The sequence below is a fragment of the Danio aesculapii genome, chromosome 16, assembly GCF_903798145.1.
Source record: "Danio aesculapii chromosome 16, fDanAes4.1, whole genome shotgun sequence".
Lineage (NCBI taxonomy): Eukaryota > Metazoa > Chordata > Actinopteri > Cypriniformes > Danionidae > Danio > Danio aesculapii.
Window position 1 is genome coordinate 55,221,535 of NC_079450.1, and position 15,973 is coordinate 55,237,507.

General features: G+C 35.0%; 1 protein-coding gene across 1 annotated transcript in view; it reads right to left on the bottom strand.

Annotated features, from left to right (window-relative positions):
* grik2 (glutamate receptor, ionotropic, kainate 2) overlaps nt 1-15,973 on the bottom strand; it is a 309,147-nt gene that overhangs the window by 9,129 nt on the left and 284,045 nt on the right. The window contains exon 14 of the mRNA XM_056475005.1: nt 13,586-13,811. Coding sequence (XP_056330980.1) covers nt 13,586-13,811 — 226 coding nt within the window. The remainder of the gene's footprint in view (nt 1-13,585; nt 13,812-15,973) is intronic.

A 15,973-nucleotide genomic window follows, 5' to 3' on the forward strand; every position in this document is an offset into this window, starting at 1 on the left:
ATAGATTTAACATATGTTCTGGTTTTTGATGTTAAATAAAAGAAATACACAAACTAAAACCAACCAATTAAAACCAACAAACAAACTAACCAACCAAAACCGACCAACCTAAACATCCAACCAGCCAACCAACCGATCATCCGACCAACTAACCAACAAACAAACAAAGCAAAACCAATCGTTCATTCATTCATTCATTTTCTTTTCGGCTTAGTCCCTTTATTAATCTGGGGTCTCCACAGAGGAATGAACCGCCAACTTATCCAGCATATGTTTTTATGCAGCGGATGCCCTTCCAAATGCAACCCATCACTGGGAAACAACCATACACACTCGGAAAACCAATCAATCAACTAAAAGTTAACAACTATAAATTGAGTTTTTGTCTGTGTAACAAAGGTATGATATGAAGTATTATTAGTTCAAAAAACTGTGAAGAAATGTATACAAACAAAGCAAACAACCAACCAAAATCAAGCAGAATCAAGCAAAACCAACGAAAACAAACCAACCAAGCAAAGCCAACCAGCCAACTAAGCAAAACCTAGATAACCCAAGCAAAACCAAGCAAAAACAAGTAAGCAACCAACCAAGCTAAATCAAACAAAACCAACCCACAAACCAAGCAAAACCAATCAACCAACCACAACCAACCAACCAACCAAGCAAAACCAATTAACCAAGCAAAACAAACGAACCAACAAAAACCAACACCCCAAGCAAAACCAACCAGCCAAGTAAAACAAACCAACCAACCAACCAACCAATCAACCAACAAACCAACCAACGAAAACTAACCAACCAACCAACCAACCAACCAACCAACCAGCCAGCCAGCCAACCTGCCAGCCAACCAACAAAAACCAACCAACTAACTGTTGGGGGAAAGGTTGTAAAAAATGTATCATTTATTGGTCATTTAAAGGTCATATATTAACTGAAGTTTTTCTACAGTCTCATATGTTTTGCATAATAATGAAGCATTTTTGCAGAAGTAGATAAATGCTGGTCCAAAATTAAATTGAGCTCTGCAGAAACTTCCTGTCAGCAGAAAGGTGTTAAAAGTGAACAGAATATTTGCAGTCGAGAAAAGTCTTATGCTTTTATTGTTGTGCAGAACATTTGTAGAAAAAGAGGACTTATGTCTGCGGCCAATGGAGGACTGGAGAATGATTGATAGGTGACGAATTTCACTAAACTCTACCTGTTAATATCAGCTGCCTATATAAGTTGAAGTCAGGAAATGAAAATTGTGGCGCACCTCCTTAATGTAACTTTTGCATTGCATTGAGGATACCAGAATTCTGCAAATCGAATTATTCATTTGTATCCAATAAATTATGATTTTTGACATTGAAGAAAACCCTTTGCTGACCTTTTTTTATTGAACACACATGGAATTGATTGAATATTCCAACATAACCAACCAACCAACCAACCAACCAAATAACTAACCAAACCAACCGACCAACCAACCAACCAACCAATTAACCATCCAAAACCAACCAAATAACTAACCAAACCAACCGATCAACCAATCAACCAACCAACCAATTAAAACTAACCAACCAACCAACCAACCAACCAACCAAGAAAACCCAAGCAAAACGAACCAAAACCAACCAACCAACCAACGAAATCTAACCAACCAATCAACCAACCAACCAACCAACCAAGAAAAACAAACCAAAACCAACCAACCAACTAACCAACCAAGCAAACCCAAGCAAAACGAACCAAAACCAACCAACTAACCAACCAACGAAATCTAACCAACCAATCAACCAACCAACCAACCAACCAAGAAAAATGAACCAAAACCAACCAACCAACCAACCAACCAAGCAAACCCAAGCAAAACAAACCAAAACCAACCAACCAACCAACGAAATCTAACCAACCAACAAAGAAAAATGAACCAAAACCAACCAACCAACCAACCAACCAAGAAAAATGAACCAAAACCAACCAACCAACCAACCAAGCAAACCCAAGCAAAACGAACCAAAACCAACCAACCAACCAACCAACGAAATCTAACCAACCAATCAACCAACCAACCAACCAACCAAGAAAAACAAACCAAAACCAACCAACCAACTAACCAAGCAAACCCAAGCAAAACGAACCAAAACCAACCAACCAACCAACGAAATCTAACCAACCAACCAACCAACCAACCAACCAACCAACGAAATCTAACCAACCAACCAACCAACCAACCAACCAACCAACCAACCAACCAACGAAATCTAACCAACCAACCAACGAAATCTAACCAACCAACCAACCAACCAACCAATCAAAACGAACCAAAACCAACCAACCAACCAACCAACCAACCAACCAAGCAAAACGAACCAAAACCAACCAACCAATCAACTAACCAACCAACCAACCAACCAACCAACCAACCAATCAAAACGAACCAAAACCAACCAACCAACCAACCAACCAACCAAGCAAAACAATTAGTAACCATAAATTGAGTGTTTGTCTGTGTAACAAAGATATGATATGTAGTGTTATTACTTCAAAAGAAGTGCAAAATACTATATATTAATGAAATATAGAAGTTTACCGTAAACTTTAGAACACTTTTTCTACTTTACGGTAAAGTCCTGGCAACTACAGCTGCCATTTTTTATCAAAATTTTACCGATTTTTTACAGTGTAGAACTCCTTTACAATTAGCATGACAAATCAAGATAGAACGTAACTCAAAACAATGATGGAAATCGGATTAGAAAATGATGCTAGCCAAACTCATAAGCACCATGCCTCACACAGCGACGGCGCCTGGGTTTCAACATCTACCCCCTTTTCAAACAGCTTCAGGGTAAATTATTTGGTAGACTCAGTCTCTGAAGGCATGGCCACAGTCTGTTCCAGTCAGGGAAGTCATATTTATTTGCATAACACCTCTCACAATCCAAAGCAGCCTTACACATAAACAATGCATCGGGCTGACCTTCTCATGAATATTGCACACACACACATACAAAAAAAAATTAGCTAGCTTCTATAAATCTTCGGGGAGTCAGGTTGCACTAGTCTACCAAGAATGCATGTGAATGCATGAAATTATTAATGAATATTCACTAGGGGTGTAAATTAATGGTACATACCTTGGTTTTGAATGCATGGTTTGGTATGCTTTCAGTACAGTATGGTAGATATTTTTGTATTTCGTAAAAAAAAAAAGATATTTATTTATTTTCAAGTTTATTTAAAGCTAAACATTACTTACAAAAAACAAAAAAAAATTGCTGTAAACTATATAGGGAGCCCTGCACTTGATGTTTGTTCAAAGTATTTATTTAATATGAGCTAAAACACAAAGAGTTTTTTGGGGGGGGCAAACTTAATTGTTTTATCCTCAATCCACTTAAATTTGTACAAACTAGCAAGTGGTACCGTATGTAAGTTTGACACCCAGTGGTTGTACTAGGTATTGCACACCTGGTTCAAAACACACACAAGTGCAGGTTGCCAGATTGACGACACCAACATATTAGTGATTCAGCATCTACATTTAATAATGTCAATATGTATCAATTAGATTATAAACCTTACCGTTTTGTTGGAGTGCAGTGAGTGCACTATTCTGTGCTTCTGAATGCCTGTATTTAAATTTCAGTCGTGTTTCGACTGGTGCAAACAGCCAAATTGCTTATCACTGCAAACCTCGTCTCATAGCGTGTTGCTAGGACATGGGGTTACAGTGTAACCTCACCTAATGTTTACATTCTTAATATTTATATTATTTACAAATGAATAACCTCCTCATGTGGAACTCTGAATCTGCGTCTCATTACGGAGTCTACTACTGTCCACCGGAGGTCGCATTTCAGTTATGGATGCATGCTTTGAGAGCCTTTTCTCACGCAGTTTTCCACCAAGGCCACCCAGGGTGCTGAAATATAATTGGCTAAAGAGGCATTGGGCAAAAGAACCAAAACAAAGACAGCCGCTCCAGCACATAACGTACATTTTCAAAGCAGAATATCGGACTTCAGCATTGTCACTTAGCATGTTTCTTAAATATGGGCAAACATGGTATTTTTATGCTTTAGAGCAGCGTTTCCCAACCCTGTTCCTGAAGGCACACCAACAGTACACATTTTCAATGTCTCCCTAATCAAACACACCTGAATCACCTAATTAGAACATCAGAAGAGACTCCGAAACCTGAAGTTAATGGGTCAGAAAAGGGAGACATCCAAAATATGTACTGTTGGTGTGCCTCCAGGAACAGGGTTGGGAAACATCACTTTAGAGGACTCAAAGACTTCCATACAGCACTATTAACTTAATTCCTTCATGTTGACCCAACACAAGTCGTTTCAGTGGAAGCCAGCTTTAAATGGAAATGGCCTTAAACACCCAGCAGGCACAAGACGTCAACATTACGTCAGATTGATGTTGTACCCTAACGACATTTTGTTTGGAAATGAAAATCGGGTTGACGTCAGAACTCAACATCAGGCCAATGTCAATGTCCAACCTAAAATCAACATCTAATGATGTTACAACTTGACGTTGTGTGGATGTTACCACTATGACGTCTATCAGATGTTGGATTTTGGTTGCCATACCTGATGAATAAATGTCTGTATTTGACGTCAATATGATGTTGGTTTAAGACGTTGGCTCAAAATTGGATTTTGGTTACAATCTAACAACCGAAAATCAACCAAATATCAACATCATTTGACGTCATTATTGGAGATCAAAATAACGTAGTCCTTAGATGCTGGCTAGACGTTGAATTTAGGTCACCTGACATCACAACCTAAATCTAACCTAATATTAATGTCTTATGGCGTTGAGTGCCTGCTGGGCAATAACTAGATGCACTACAGAATGTTACGTTAACACACACAAATGCACAAATTACATGTAAATGCATCAGCTTTTCACACTCAATACTCTTGAGTACTTTTGAACGGTCTACTTTTTACTCATACTTTGAGTGATATTTACCACAGATACTTTTACTCTACTTGCACTACATTTTCAGCCAAGTAATGGTACTTTTACTTGAGTATGATATTTCACTACTCTTTCCACCACTGCTCAGGTACTATCAACATTTGTGTTTCAAAGTTTAATAAATGTTTTATACTGTAGTTCTGAAATAACATGGGTTCAGAAACGACATACTTTTAATTTTTGGCTGAACTAACTTCTCAAAAACAACACTATCTTTAGCTGATTGCTTCACGTCACTTCATCTTCCTAATTGAGCAGTTCTTGATGAGAAGATGGACCAAAATGGACAAGACTTTATACCAATACATTATGAAAAAGTCCAATTACTGGGTGGACTGTGACTCTAGTTCACTGATCATGACTGAGGATCAATAGTCAGCTCCCTGTTAAGAAATGAAGCCGTCCTTCTTTTAATCAGAATATTTCTCAACATCTCAGTATTGACGTTCCCTGCAGAACCGGCTCAGTAATTTTCTTGTTGGAAATGTACTTCCTCCTGCTCTAATGACTTGATAACAGCACATGCTGTGTTTATCAATAGTAATGTAGAGAACTTGTTGGTTGTCACTAAAATGTTACCGACGGCACAACTGCACATCAAAAGGGAACGCTGGGAGGACGATATTATCAATAACAAGTTCACATTTTCTTCACACAAACACAAAATACAACATGGCAACCTTTTTATTTTGATGACCCTTTGGTGACTAGAAGTAATTTGGCTATTTTTCCCATTGGGAGATGATCAAACTAAAGTATTTAAGTGTTAAGCAGACAGTTTAATACAACTGGGAGATGACATATAGTGTGCTAAGTTGTGTTAAACTGTCTGCTTAACATCAGCTAATATTTTTTGATGGTTTTTCAATGCACATTACTTTAACTACACTGTAAAACAATATTGGTTAATTAACAGATTCTGTATTTTGTGTTTATTTACGGTTGTGAATTGCATTATGGGATGTTGATCTCTGCTTTGTCGACAACTTTACAGTTTAACAAAGTGACTTTTATTGATAGTTTATATTGTTTAAGACAGTGTTTCCCAACCCTGTTCCTGAAGGCACACCAACAGTACACATTTTCCACCTCTCCCTAATCAAACACACCTGAATCAACTCACCAGAACATTAGAAGAGACTCCAAAACCTGAAGTTAATGGGTCAGATGAGGGAGACGTACAAAATATGTACTGTCAGTGTGCCTCCAGGAATAGGGTTGGGAAACACTGGTTTAAGAAATAATTCATAGAGAAATAAACCTGTAAAATAACAGAAAATAGCCAGCAGGCACAGGACGTCAACATAACGTCAACCTCAAAACAACCAAATATCAACATCTAATGATGTTACAGCTTGACGTTGCATCGATGTTACCACTATGACGTCTATCAGATGTTGGATTTTGGTTGTCATACCTGACAAATAAATGTCAGCATTTGACGTCAATAGGACGTTGGTTTAAGATGCTGGCTCGACGTTGGATTTTGGTCTCTTTCCAAAAACCTCAAATCAACCAAATATCAACATCTAATGATGTTACAGCTTGACGTTGTGTTGATATTACTACGATTACATCTATCAGACGTTGGAAATTCAGAAATAAATTCGAGTTTTTTTTTAATCCATTCTTTTAGCTTAGCTTAGCATAGATAATTGAATCGGATTAGACCATTAGCATCTCAAAATAAGTGGAGTTTCTGAAATTCCTTATTTTTTACATTTAGAATTAAAGCATTTTTTTAGGGTCACTCATTGTGTCGAAATGTCTTACAGCAATTCTGGATGTTTTCAGACTCAAGTCTTACTGAGGACATTTATTTTCCTTCTTCTACTACATTTCTGCTGCTGACACAGCCCTGCAGCCGCATGTATAACAGGATTAAAACAATCTTCTACTGAGACTGATAATCTTATGCACAGGAGGGGAAACGCCTCACAGTTCCTCTTTTCATTTATTTATCGCATCCATTCGTCTATTTCATGCACGTTTGCCTTGGGGTGCGCATTTCTGCACATTCAGAGACGCTAACCTCAACCGCTTCACCTTCACCGACAGAGCCAGACAGTCATTAATCAAAATGAAATGAAGATTTGAGACGACGCTGCAGTCTGAGAGAAACACACTTTGAGGCGAATACACTACTGCATCCTGGAGATGTGTTGATAAACGACCATGTCTCTCGTTTCAATCAGTCTGCTCAATGATTCATGTTTTTTTTGTTGAGGTGTATCGCTAATATTTTTGAGAAGGTAACGCCGCTGAGAATAAGCATTTTGGCGGAAATAGAAAAGAATTTGATTTGATTATGCAAATGTGTTGAGCTCTGGGCAAATAGCTGTAACTGGTTATTGATTAGGGCAGTGATGTCAGAATCTGCAGCATCATTTCAATCGCTGTTTGAAATATTGATCGACAGCCGCACTTGAATTCGTGATCTCAGTTTTGAGGCCATACGTTTAAAGTTGCTGCCATCTACAAATCAATCATCCAAAAGCATTCTTGAAAAATACAGTGGTCAGTATTTGAATTGGATCAATATATTCTTATATAATAAATAAAATAAATTAACAAAATACATGAATTAAAATTTAAAAATAAATAAAATAAATTAATAATAAAAAAACATTATAAAATAAATATTATTAAATAATAAAACTTAATAAATAATGAATAAATGAAGTGTAAATATTATAAATGCTATGGTAAAAACATAAGACAAATAAACAAATAAAAAAATTATGAATAAAAAATTATAATAATGAAATAAATAAATAAAATACATGAATTAAAAATAAATAAATTAAAATAAACGAAATAAAAAATAATTAATAAATAAATAAACATAAAAAAATAATAATACCACTAATATTATTAAGTAAATTATAAAAAATGTGTAAATATGATAAATGCTATTGTAAAAACATAATAATGAATATGATAAAAAATGAATAAATAAAAAATATAAAATAAATAAAATACATGAATTAAAATGTAAAAATAAATAAAATAAATTAATAATAAAAAAACATTATAAAATAAATATTATTAAATAATAAAACTTAATAAATAATGAATAAATGAAGTGTAAATATTATAAATGCTATGGGAAAAACATAAGAAAAATAAACAAATAAAAAAATTATGAATAAAAAATTATAATAATGAAATAAATAAATAAAATACATGAATTAAAAATAAATAAATTAAAATAAACGAAATAGAAAATAATGAATAAATAAATAAACATAAAAAATAATAATACCACTAATATTATTAGGTAAATTATAAAAAAATGTGTAAATATGATAAATGCTATTGTAAAAACATAATAATGAATATGATAAAAAATGAATAAATAAAAAATATAATAAATAAAATACATGAATTAAAATAAACAAAATAAAATGAAGATAAATGAATAAATAAAAAATAACAAATAGATAAACATAAATAAATAATAAAAAATAAATATTATTAAATAATAAATAATAATAAATCAATAAAGTGTAAATACCTTAAATACTACTGTTGTACAGTACAAAATAAATAAAAAATAATAAATGAATAAATAAATAAATAAATAAAAAACATATAATAAACAAAAAAATAATAAAATAAATATTATTCAATAAAAAATAATAATTAAGAAAGAAATGTATGAAATGTAAATATTCATAAATGTTATTCTAAAAAATATAACAAAAACATAAATAAATAAATAAATAAATAAATAAATAAATAAATAAATAAATAAATAAAATATATAAAAAATAAATAAATAGGCTATTCTGAAAAATATTAGTATTTTTCAATTTACATTTTGGTTTTAGGACAACTTTGATGATTGTTTTGCTCCACTTCAAACGTTGACTACTGTTTATAAGATACAATTTAAATATGGTTATTATGAAAAAATATATATAATAATAATAATAATATATATATATGCTTAACATTAATATTCACTAGTTTCAAATCTTTATGAGTTCCGTACTGGAATTCTGGAAACCAGTTACTGTTGACTTTCAAAGTATTTGATTCTTTGAGGGCGGAGCTGAAAGTGTCTATGCATTATCATAGCAGCAGATTCAGAATGGCTGCTTCTCACTCAGGGCTGTTTATGCTAATAAGGGAGAGATGGTCACTAGTGGGCGGGGATTTACCCTTCTGATGACACGTACAAAGGGAGAAAGTCAATCAAAGTGTTTCTGCAGACTATTTTCATCAAATCAATTAATCAATACATTTTTAATATTAGAAGCTGCTTATATTCACAGACTAAAAAAAAAACATCCTGATCTTAGCCATTCGAGAGAATCTATTAGCCCTGCAGTTCACTACAATATATCTAAACTGAAGAAAAAAAAAAAAACCTGCAACACAAAGTAGAACCCATTGTACTTTCCTCTCAGATGTGAATTTATCTGTTCTGACATTCATCTGACAAGCAGAGTTCCGGTCTGGAGCTGTTCAACTCAGTGACGAAAGTCTGGTTAATTTTAGGATTTCAAGCCATTGTATTTTATGTCACAGTTTTATTCAAACAGTGTACTTGTGTAAGAGTTTCCTCATCCAAAAAAAGCTTATTACAACCGATTGCTAAGTGTTAAAGTTAAGCACCCTCTAGCTGATGCAAAAATACCAAGCGTGACTTTATAATGATATATTATCACTGCAAAATAATGCTTTTCTTACTTAGATTTTTGTCTTGTTTCTGGTCCAAATATCTTAAAATTCCTTAAATCGAGAAGCATTTCCTATACTGAAATGAAGTGAGTTATTCATTAACCCTGTAAGACCTGAGATATCAAAAAATAGGCGGAAATTTCTAATTTTCTGGAACTGAGATGTTTATTAAACCATCGAGCAAACAAACTAATGCCATATACTCTTTTTTCATTCATTTCTTTTCAGCTTAGTCCCTTTATTAATCTGGGGTCGCCACAGCGGAATGAACCGCCAACTCATCCAGCATTTGTTTTATGCAGCGGATGCCGTTCCAGCTGCAACCCAACACATACACACTCATTCACACACTCATACACTACGGAAAATTTTGTCTACCCAATTCACCTACACCATATGTCTTTGGACTGTGGGGAAAACCGGAGCACCCGGAGGAAACCCACGCGAACGCAGGGAGAACATGCAAACTCCACACAGAAACGCCAACCGACCCAGCCGAGGCTCGAACCAGCGACCTTCTTGCTGTGAGGCGACAGCACTACCTACTGCGCCACTGCATCGCCATACACTTTTTTCATATTTATTTTGTATCACGGTTGATACATCAGGAGTTTGTCCAAAGTTTAGCTCACAACATTTTGCCCCATTTTGACAACAGAGAACATTTCAGGCAGTTTTCACTTTGTTTTTACCAGTTACCTTTTATCAAATCATATACAACAGGTTTTCAACATATTGATCAGGTTGATATTAAAAACTTGAGTATCAATTATGATATGTGCGGATCTATAAGGTTAAAACAAGCAAAATAATCAGCAAATGTGGTAAGCTCAATAATATTATTTTACTTTTGACATGACACTTATCCCATTGGCAGATTTATTTGCTTGTCACATAATGTTGACATATTATTTCTGAAAGCAAAACAGTTTTTTTTGTTTTTTTTTGTTTCTTGATATGAATTTGATATAAATCTAATAAAGATATTTGGACTATAAACAAGACACTAACTTCCATTTGAGAATTCTTAAAGGTCCCGTAAAATAAATTAAAGTTATTTTAGATATTAGTGTCAGTATTGTTAGTTTTAGGATATCTATAAGGCTGTTTCACATCTGTGGTTCGGGTCATTTGGTCCAGACCAAGGGCAACAAATGATGCATTGTAGCATTGGGTCCTTTTCACACCACACTGACTGCTTTGGTCTGAACCAGTTGAATAGAATCAAAATGCAGTCATGTGACACAATCCACATCACTCATTGGCCAGATGTTATTGAACGTATTTCCTAAACTGCTTTTCAATTGGTCAGAATGAAGGTGCGGGAAATGCCAATTGAACTCCCGCAAGTAAACAAGCGGCTGGCACACAATGTTGCTTTTGACTACGGAGGGACGACTGCGCTGGCTGATTGTATCGCTGCTCATAGTATACTATATAGTTTGTATACATCACTTTATATGAAGTGTGAATGAAGCAAGGCTGCCGCTGGAAAACAATGTTTTATTGCATTAAATGCATTACATTACATTATGCATTACAAACGGCGAAGGCGCATCGCAAGTCACTTCAGGAGGAGGCGTCAATTAATTTAGCTAAACTGCGACATGGTCATCTTCTGGAAATATTACCAACGATCCATCAGGATCAGTTTTCCCTCTCTCTCTCTGTTTAAATTTGTTGGTAAAGCGTTGTCAACAATTATTGTCCTTCACATAATGATCAAATCAGACTACGGCAGCTGGATTAGTCCAAAAAGGCGCAGTATTTTTTGCAGTTGGGTCTAGTTTGGATTATGTTCTCACCACAAACGAACCACTCCAGTGATCATTTGAAAGCGTACCAAGGCCACATCTTCAAGAAGGTCTCGGTATGGTTTTTCGGTCCACTTTTGGTGCGCAGGAGTGCGACTGCAACATTCACACCTGCCCAAATGAACCGCGCCAAAAGGGAAAACGAACTCTAGTGGAACTAAATAAGGCAGAGGGCAGGCATATTTTGCAGTGTACCCACTACTTTTGTGTTTCCAATTCACATCATTTACATTTATGCATTTGGTAAAAATACGCCAACAGCTAGCTCTCTGCAACTCACATGGTCAGTACCTGGATGGAACACCACATGAGAAAACTAGGTTGCTGCTGGAAGTGGTGTTGGTGTTAGTTAGGGGCGCACAATCTGCAGCCTGTTTGGGTCCTAACGCCCCAGTATATTGATGGGGACTCTATCCTGCTCAGTGAGCGCCGTCTTTCGGATGAGACGTTAAAACGAGGTCCTGACTCTCTGTGGTTGTTAAAAATCCTAGGATGTCCTTAGAAAAAGAGTAGGGGTTTTAACCCCGGCATCCTGGCCAGATTTGCCCACTGGCTTCTGTCCATCATGGCCTTCTAACCATCCCCATGTCATAATTAGCTTCATCACTCTCATCTATGCAATATGGCTGCTGTCTTGTCATCCAGGTGAATACTGCACACTGGTGGATGAGGAGATCACAAAGCAACGAAAAAAAAGCACTGTATAAACGTAAGGAATTATTATTACTACAGATGTTTCGGGTCACAGTTTACAATCTATTCAAGGTATTCAGTTTATCAGCTAGTGTGTTTCTTGAGACTGATTCTTGCACTATGAAAACAAAATAGTTTAAAACAGTTTTAAAGTACACATAATCAAAACTAACCATATTGATTTTGTTCACTCACATTGCTAGTTTTGTGGTGAACAGTTTATCTGTGTGACTCATTAAGAACAAAATAATTGTTTGCCCTTCAAATGTGTAATTAAAATCTGAAAATGCACTTCCTGTTTGTTTTCAGTTCAATTCTCAGATTAAGTCTGAAGTATTGGGCGTGGCTTACATACTTAACTACGCCCCTCCAGCGGTCAGTTTTGACAACAAACAGAAATGGTGAGGAGGAGGAGTCTGTTAGGTTGTAACAAAGACTATGGAATACACAAGACATGTCACTCGTATAGTTTTGAATGGTGAAGAGTATTAGTCGAATGAAGCCCCGCCTACAAGTACAGGAGCCAATTATCTAGCTTGCAGTGGAAAAAAAACTAGCCACACCCACTGTTTTCTCATTTAATATGTCATTTCTCTAGGAACTGCATCACATTACTAAAAATAAAACCTTCCGGTTCATGCAGACTTTAAATTCAATTAATAAGCAAAAGCAAACATTGTACATGATACATTAATTAAAAATAAATACAAAAAATTACACATTTTTATTATTTATTATGTAATAGTATTTATTTATTTATTTATTTATTTATTTATTTATTTATTTATTTATTTATTTATGTTTATATATTTATTTATTTGTAAATATGATCAATGATTTTGTAAAAAAACATAATAAAACTTAAAAAAAATAATAAATAAATAAGTAAATAAATAATAAAATACATTCATTAAAAATGTAAAATAAATAAAATGAAAATAAATGAATAAATAAAAATAATTAATAGATAAATATAGATAAATAATAATCAAATAAACAATAAATAAATATGTAAATAAATAAATAATATATTTGAACTAATAAAATTGATTAATTAATTAATTAAAATAAACTAAATAAAGATAATAAACAAAGAAACAAATACATAATTATAAAATAATTATTATTAAATTATAAATTATAATAAATTATAAATGAATAAAAGTAAAAATGTATAAATACTACTCTAAAAAGCATAATAAAAATATAAATAATTGAGCAAAATATGTAATAAATAAATAAATAAATAAATAAATAAATGCTATTGAGAAAAATATTAATTAGTACGTGTCATTTCTCCACGAACTGCATCACAATACAAAAAAAAAAGCTTCTGGTTTATGCAGACGTTAAACTAAATTCAATTAATAAGCAAAAGCTGCAAACTGGCTTACCCATCGGGGTGCCAACTCCATAGGCCTTGGAGTCTATGAGTCCTCCAATCTGTGTGAGGTTGCAGTTGCGCTGGGTGACGAATTCGATGGTGGTGGACTCCATGAGGAAGGCGTAATCGGACGTCAGCACGCGCTCAATTCCCTCCTCGATGCTCTTCACCATGACCGAATGCCTTCTGCTGCTCATGAACTCCCACATTTTATCATACGTGGAGATCTTCGTTTTCTAGGAGAGAAGCAGAATTCTTTATCAGACAATGGGCTTTATGCACAGCTAGTGTTTATCAGACAACAATAAACTTCAGGTGAAAGGTTAATGCTACTGTTTTTAATTTAATACGGTTCTTTTTACAGCATCGATGTTGTAATGTAATGAAAATACAATCCGTTAAATAGACTTAAGCATTCATTTAGGTATTCAAGTGTAAAGCGAGATGAAAGACAGTGTAATTGTAAGCACCGCCAGGATCAGCAAGCACAGAAGCTCCATTGAAAATACTGGAGTAAAATAAATGTTCATATTTTAAAGGCATGATGCAGAAACATGTAATGTAATGCAGTGCTTCTTGTACATTCTGAGACTCACTATATATCGCATATCAATCAGGCAGTGAAGATCAGTGATTTTTAAAGAAAACAGACCTTAATTGTGGCAATTTTGTTATGGTGTGACAGTTCACTGGAAGCGCTCGGCCTGGCTGACTGAAAATTAAAAGCTATTATACTTTTATACTACATTTAATATAAAAAAAGAATATTAAATGTGTCGAACGTTATCAAATCTCTTTTATAATAATTTTATCAAGATGCTAATGGTCTAATCCGATTTAGTGATTTATGCTAAGCTAAGCTAAAACTGCTGTCATCAGAGCCTGAGATCGGCTGAATGTTGAACTCTAGGTGACTTCTAAAATGTGTGTATTTCCAAAAACAAGGAGTGTTACTTTAAATCTAAAACAGTAACAACTTGGTTTAGGAGAAGAAGAAGAAAAAAAATGCAATTTCCATAACATTTGCATAATTGTTGCTGGCAATTGAGTTCATTTTTAGTGCAAAATTGTGTTTTTAGAGAAAGTATTTCCATAAATACCTTTAAATGAATCATTTAATGAATGTTATTTAAACAGAAGTTATTTTCACTCTTTGTATTGATGAATAATTCATTCATTTATTTTCCTTCGGCTTAGTTCCTTTATTCATCAGGGGTCGCCACAGCGGAATGAACCGCCAACTTATCCAGCATATGTTCTCCAGCATATGTTTTACACAGCGGATGCCCTTTCAGCTGCAACCCAATACTGGGAAACACCCATTCACACTGACATACTCATTCATTACAGCCAATTTGGTTTAGTCAAATCACCTATAGCGCATGTTGGGGAAACTGGAGCATGCCAACACGGGGAGAACATGCAAACTCCACACAGAAATGCCAACTAACCCAGCCGGGACTCGAACCAGCGACCTTCTTTCTGTGAGCTGACAGCGCTAATCACTGAGCCACTGTGACGCCCCTTTTAATGAACAATTTAATAAACTATACTTTGATTTACAATTCAATGTCACTCTTTGTATTGATGAATAATTCATTAATTTATTTTCCTTCGGCTTAGTTCCTCTATTCATCAGGGGTCGCCACAGCGGAATGGCCAGCATATGTTTTACACCGCGGATGCCCTTTCAGCTGCAACCCAATACTGGGAAACACCCTATCACACTCACATACTCATTCATTACAGTCAATTTGGTTTAGTCAAATCACCTACAGCGCATTTGTTCTGGGGGAAACAGGAGCATGCACACACGGGGAGAAGCCGGGACTCGAACCAGCGACCTTCTTTCTGTGAGCCGACAGCGCTAACCACTGAGCCACTGTGATGCCCCTTTTAATGAACAATTTAATAAACTATACTTTGATTTACAAATCAATGTCACTCTTTGTATTGATGAATAATTCATTCATTTATTTTCCTTCGGCTTAGTTCCTTTATTCATCAGGGGTTGCCACAGCGGAATGAACCGCCAACTTAACCAGCATATGTTTTATACCGCGGATGCCCTTTCAGCTGCAACCCAATACTGGAAAACACCCTATCACACTCACATACTCATTCATTACAGCCAATTTGGTTTAGTCAAATCACCTACAGCGCATGTGTTCTGGGGGAAACCGGAGCATGCCCACACGGGGAGAACATGCAAAGTCCACACAGAAATGCCAACTAACCCAGCCGGGACTCGAACCAGCAACCTTCTTTCTGTGAGCCGACAGCGCTAACCACTGAGCCACTGTGACGCCCCTTTTAATGAACAATTTAATAAACTATACTTTGATTTACAAATCAATGTCACTCTTTGTATTGATGAATAATTCATTCATTTATTTTC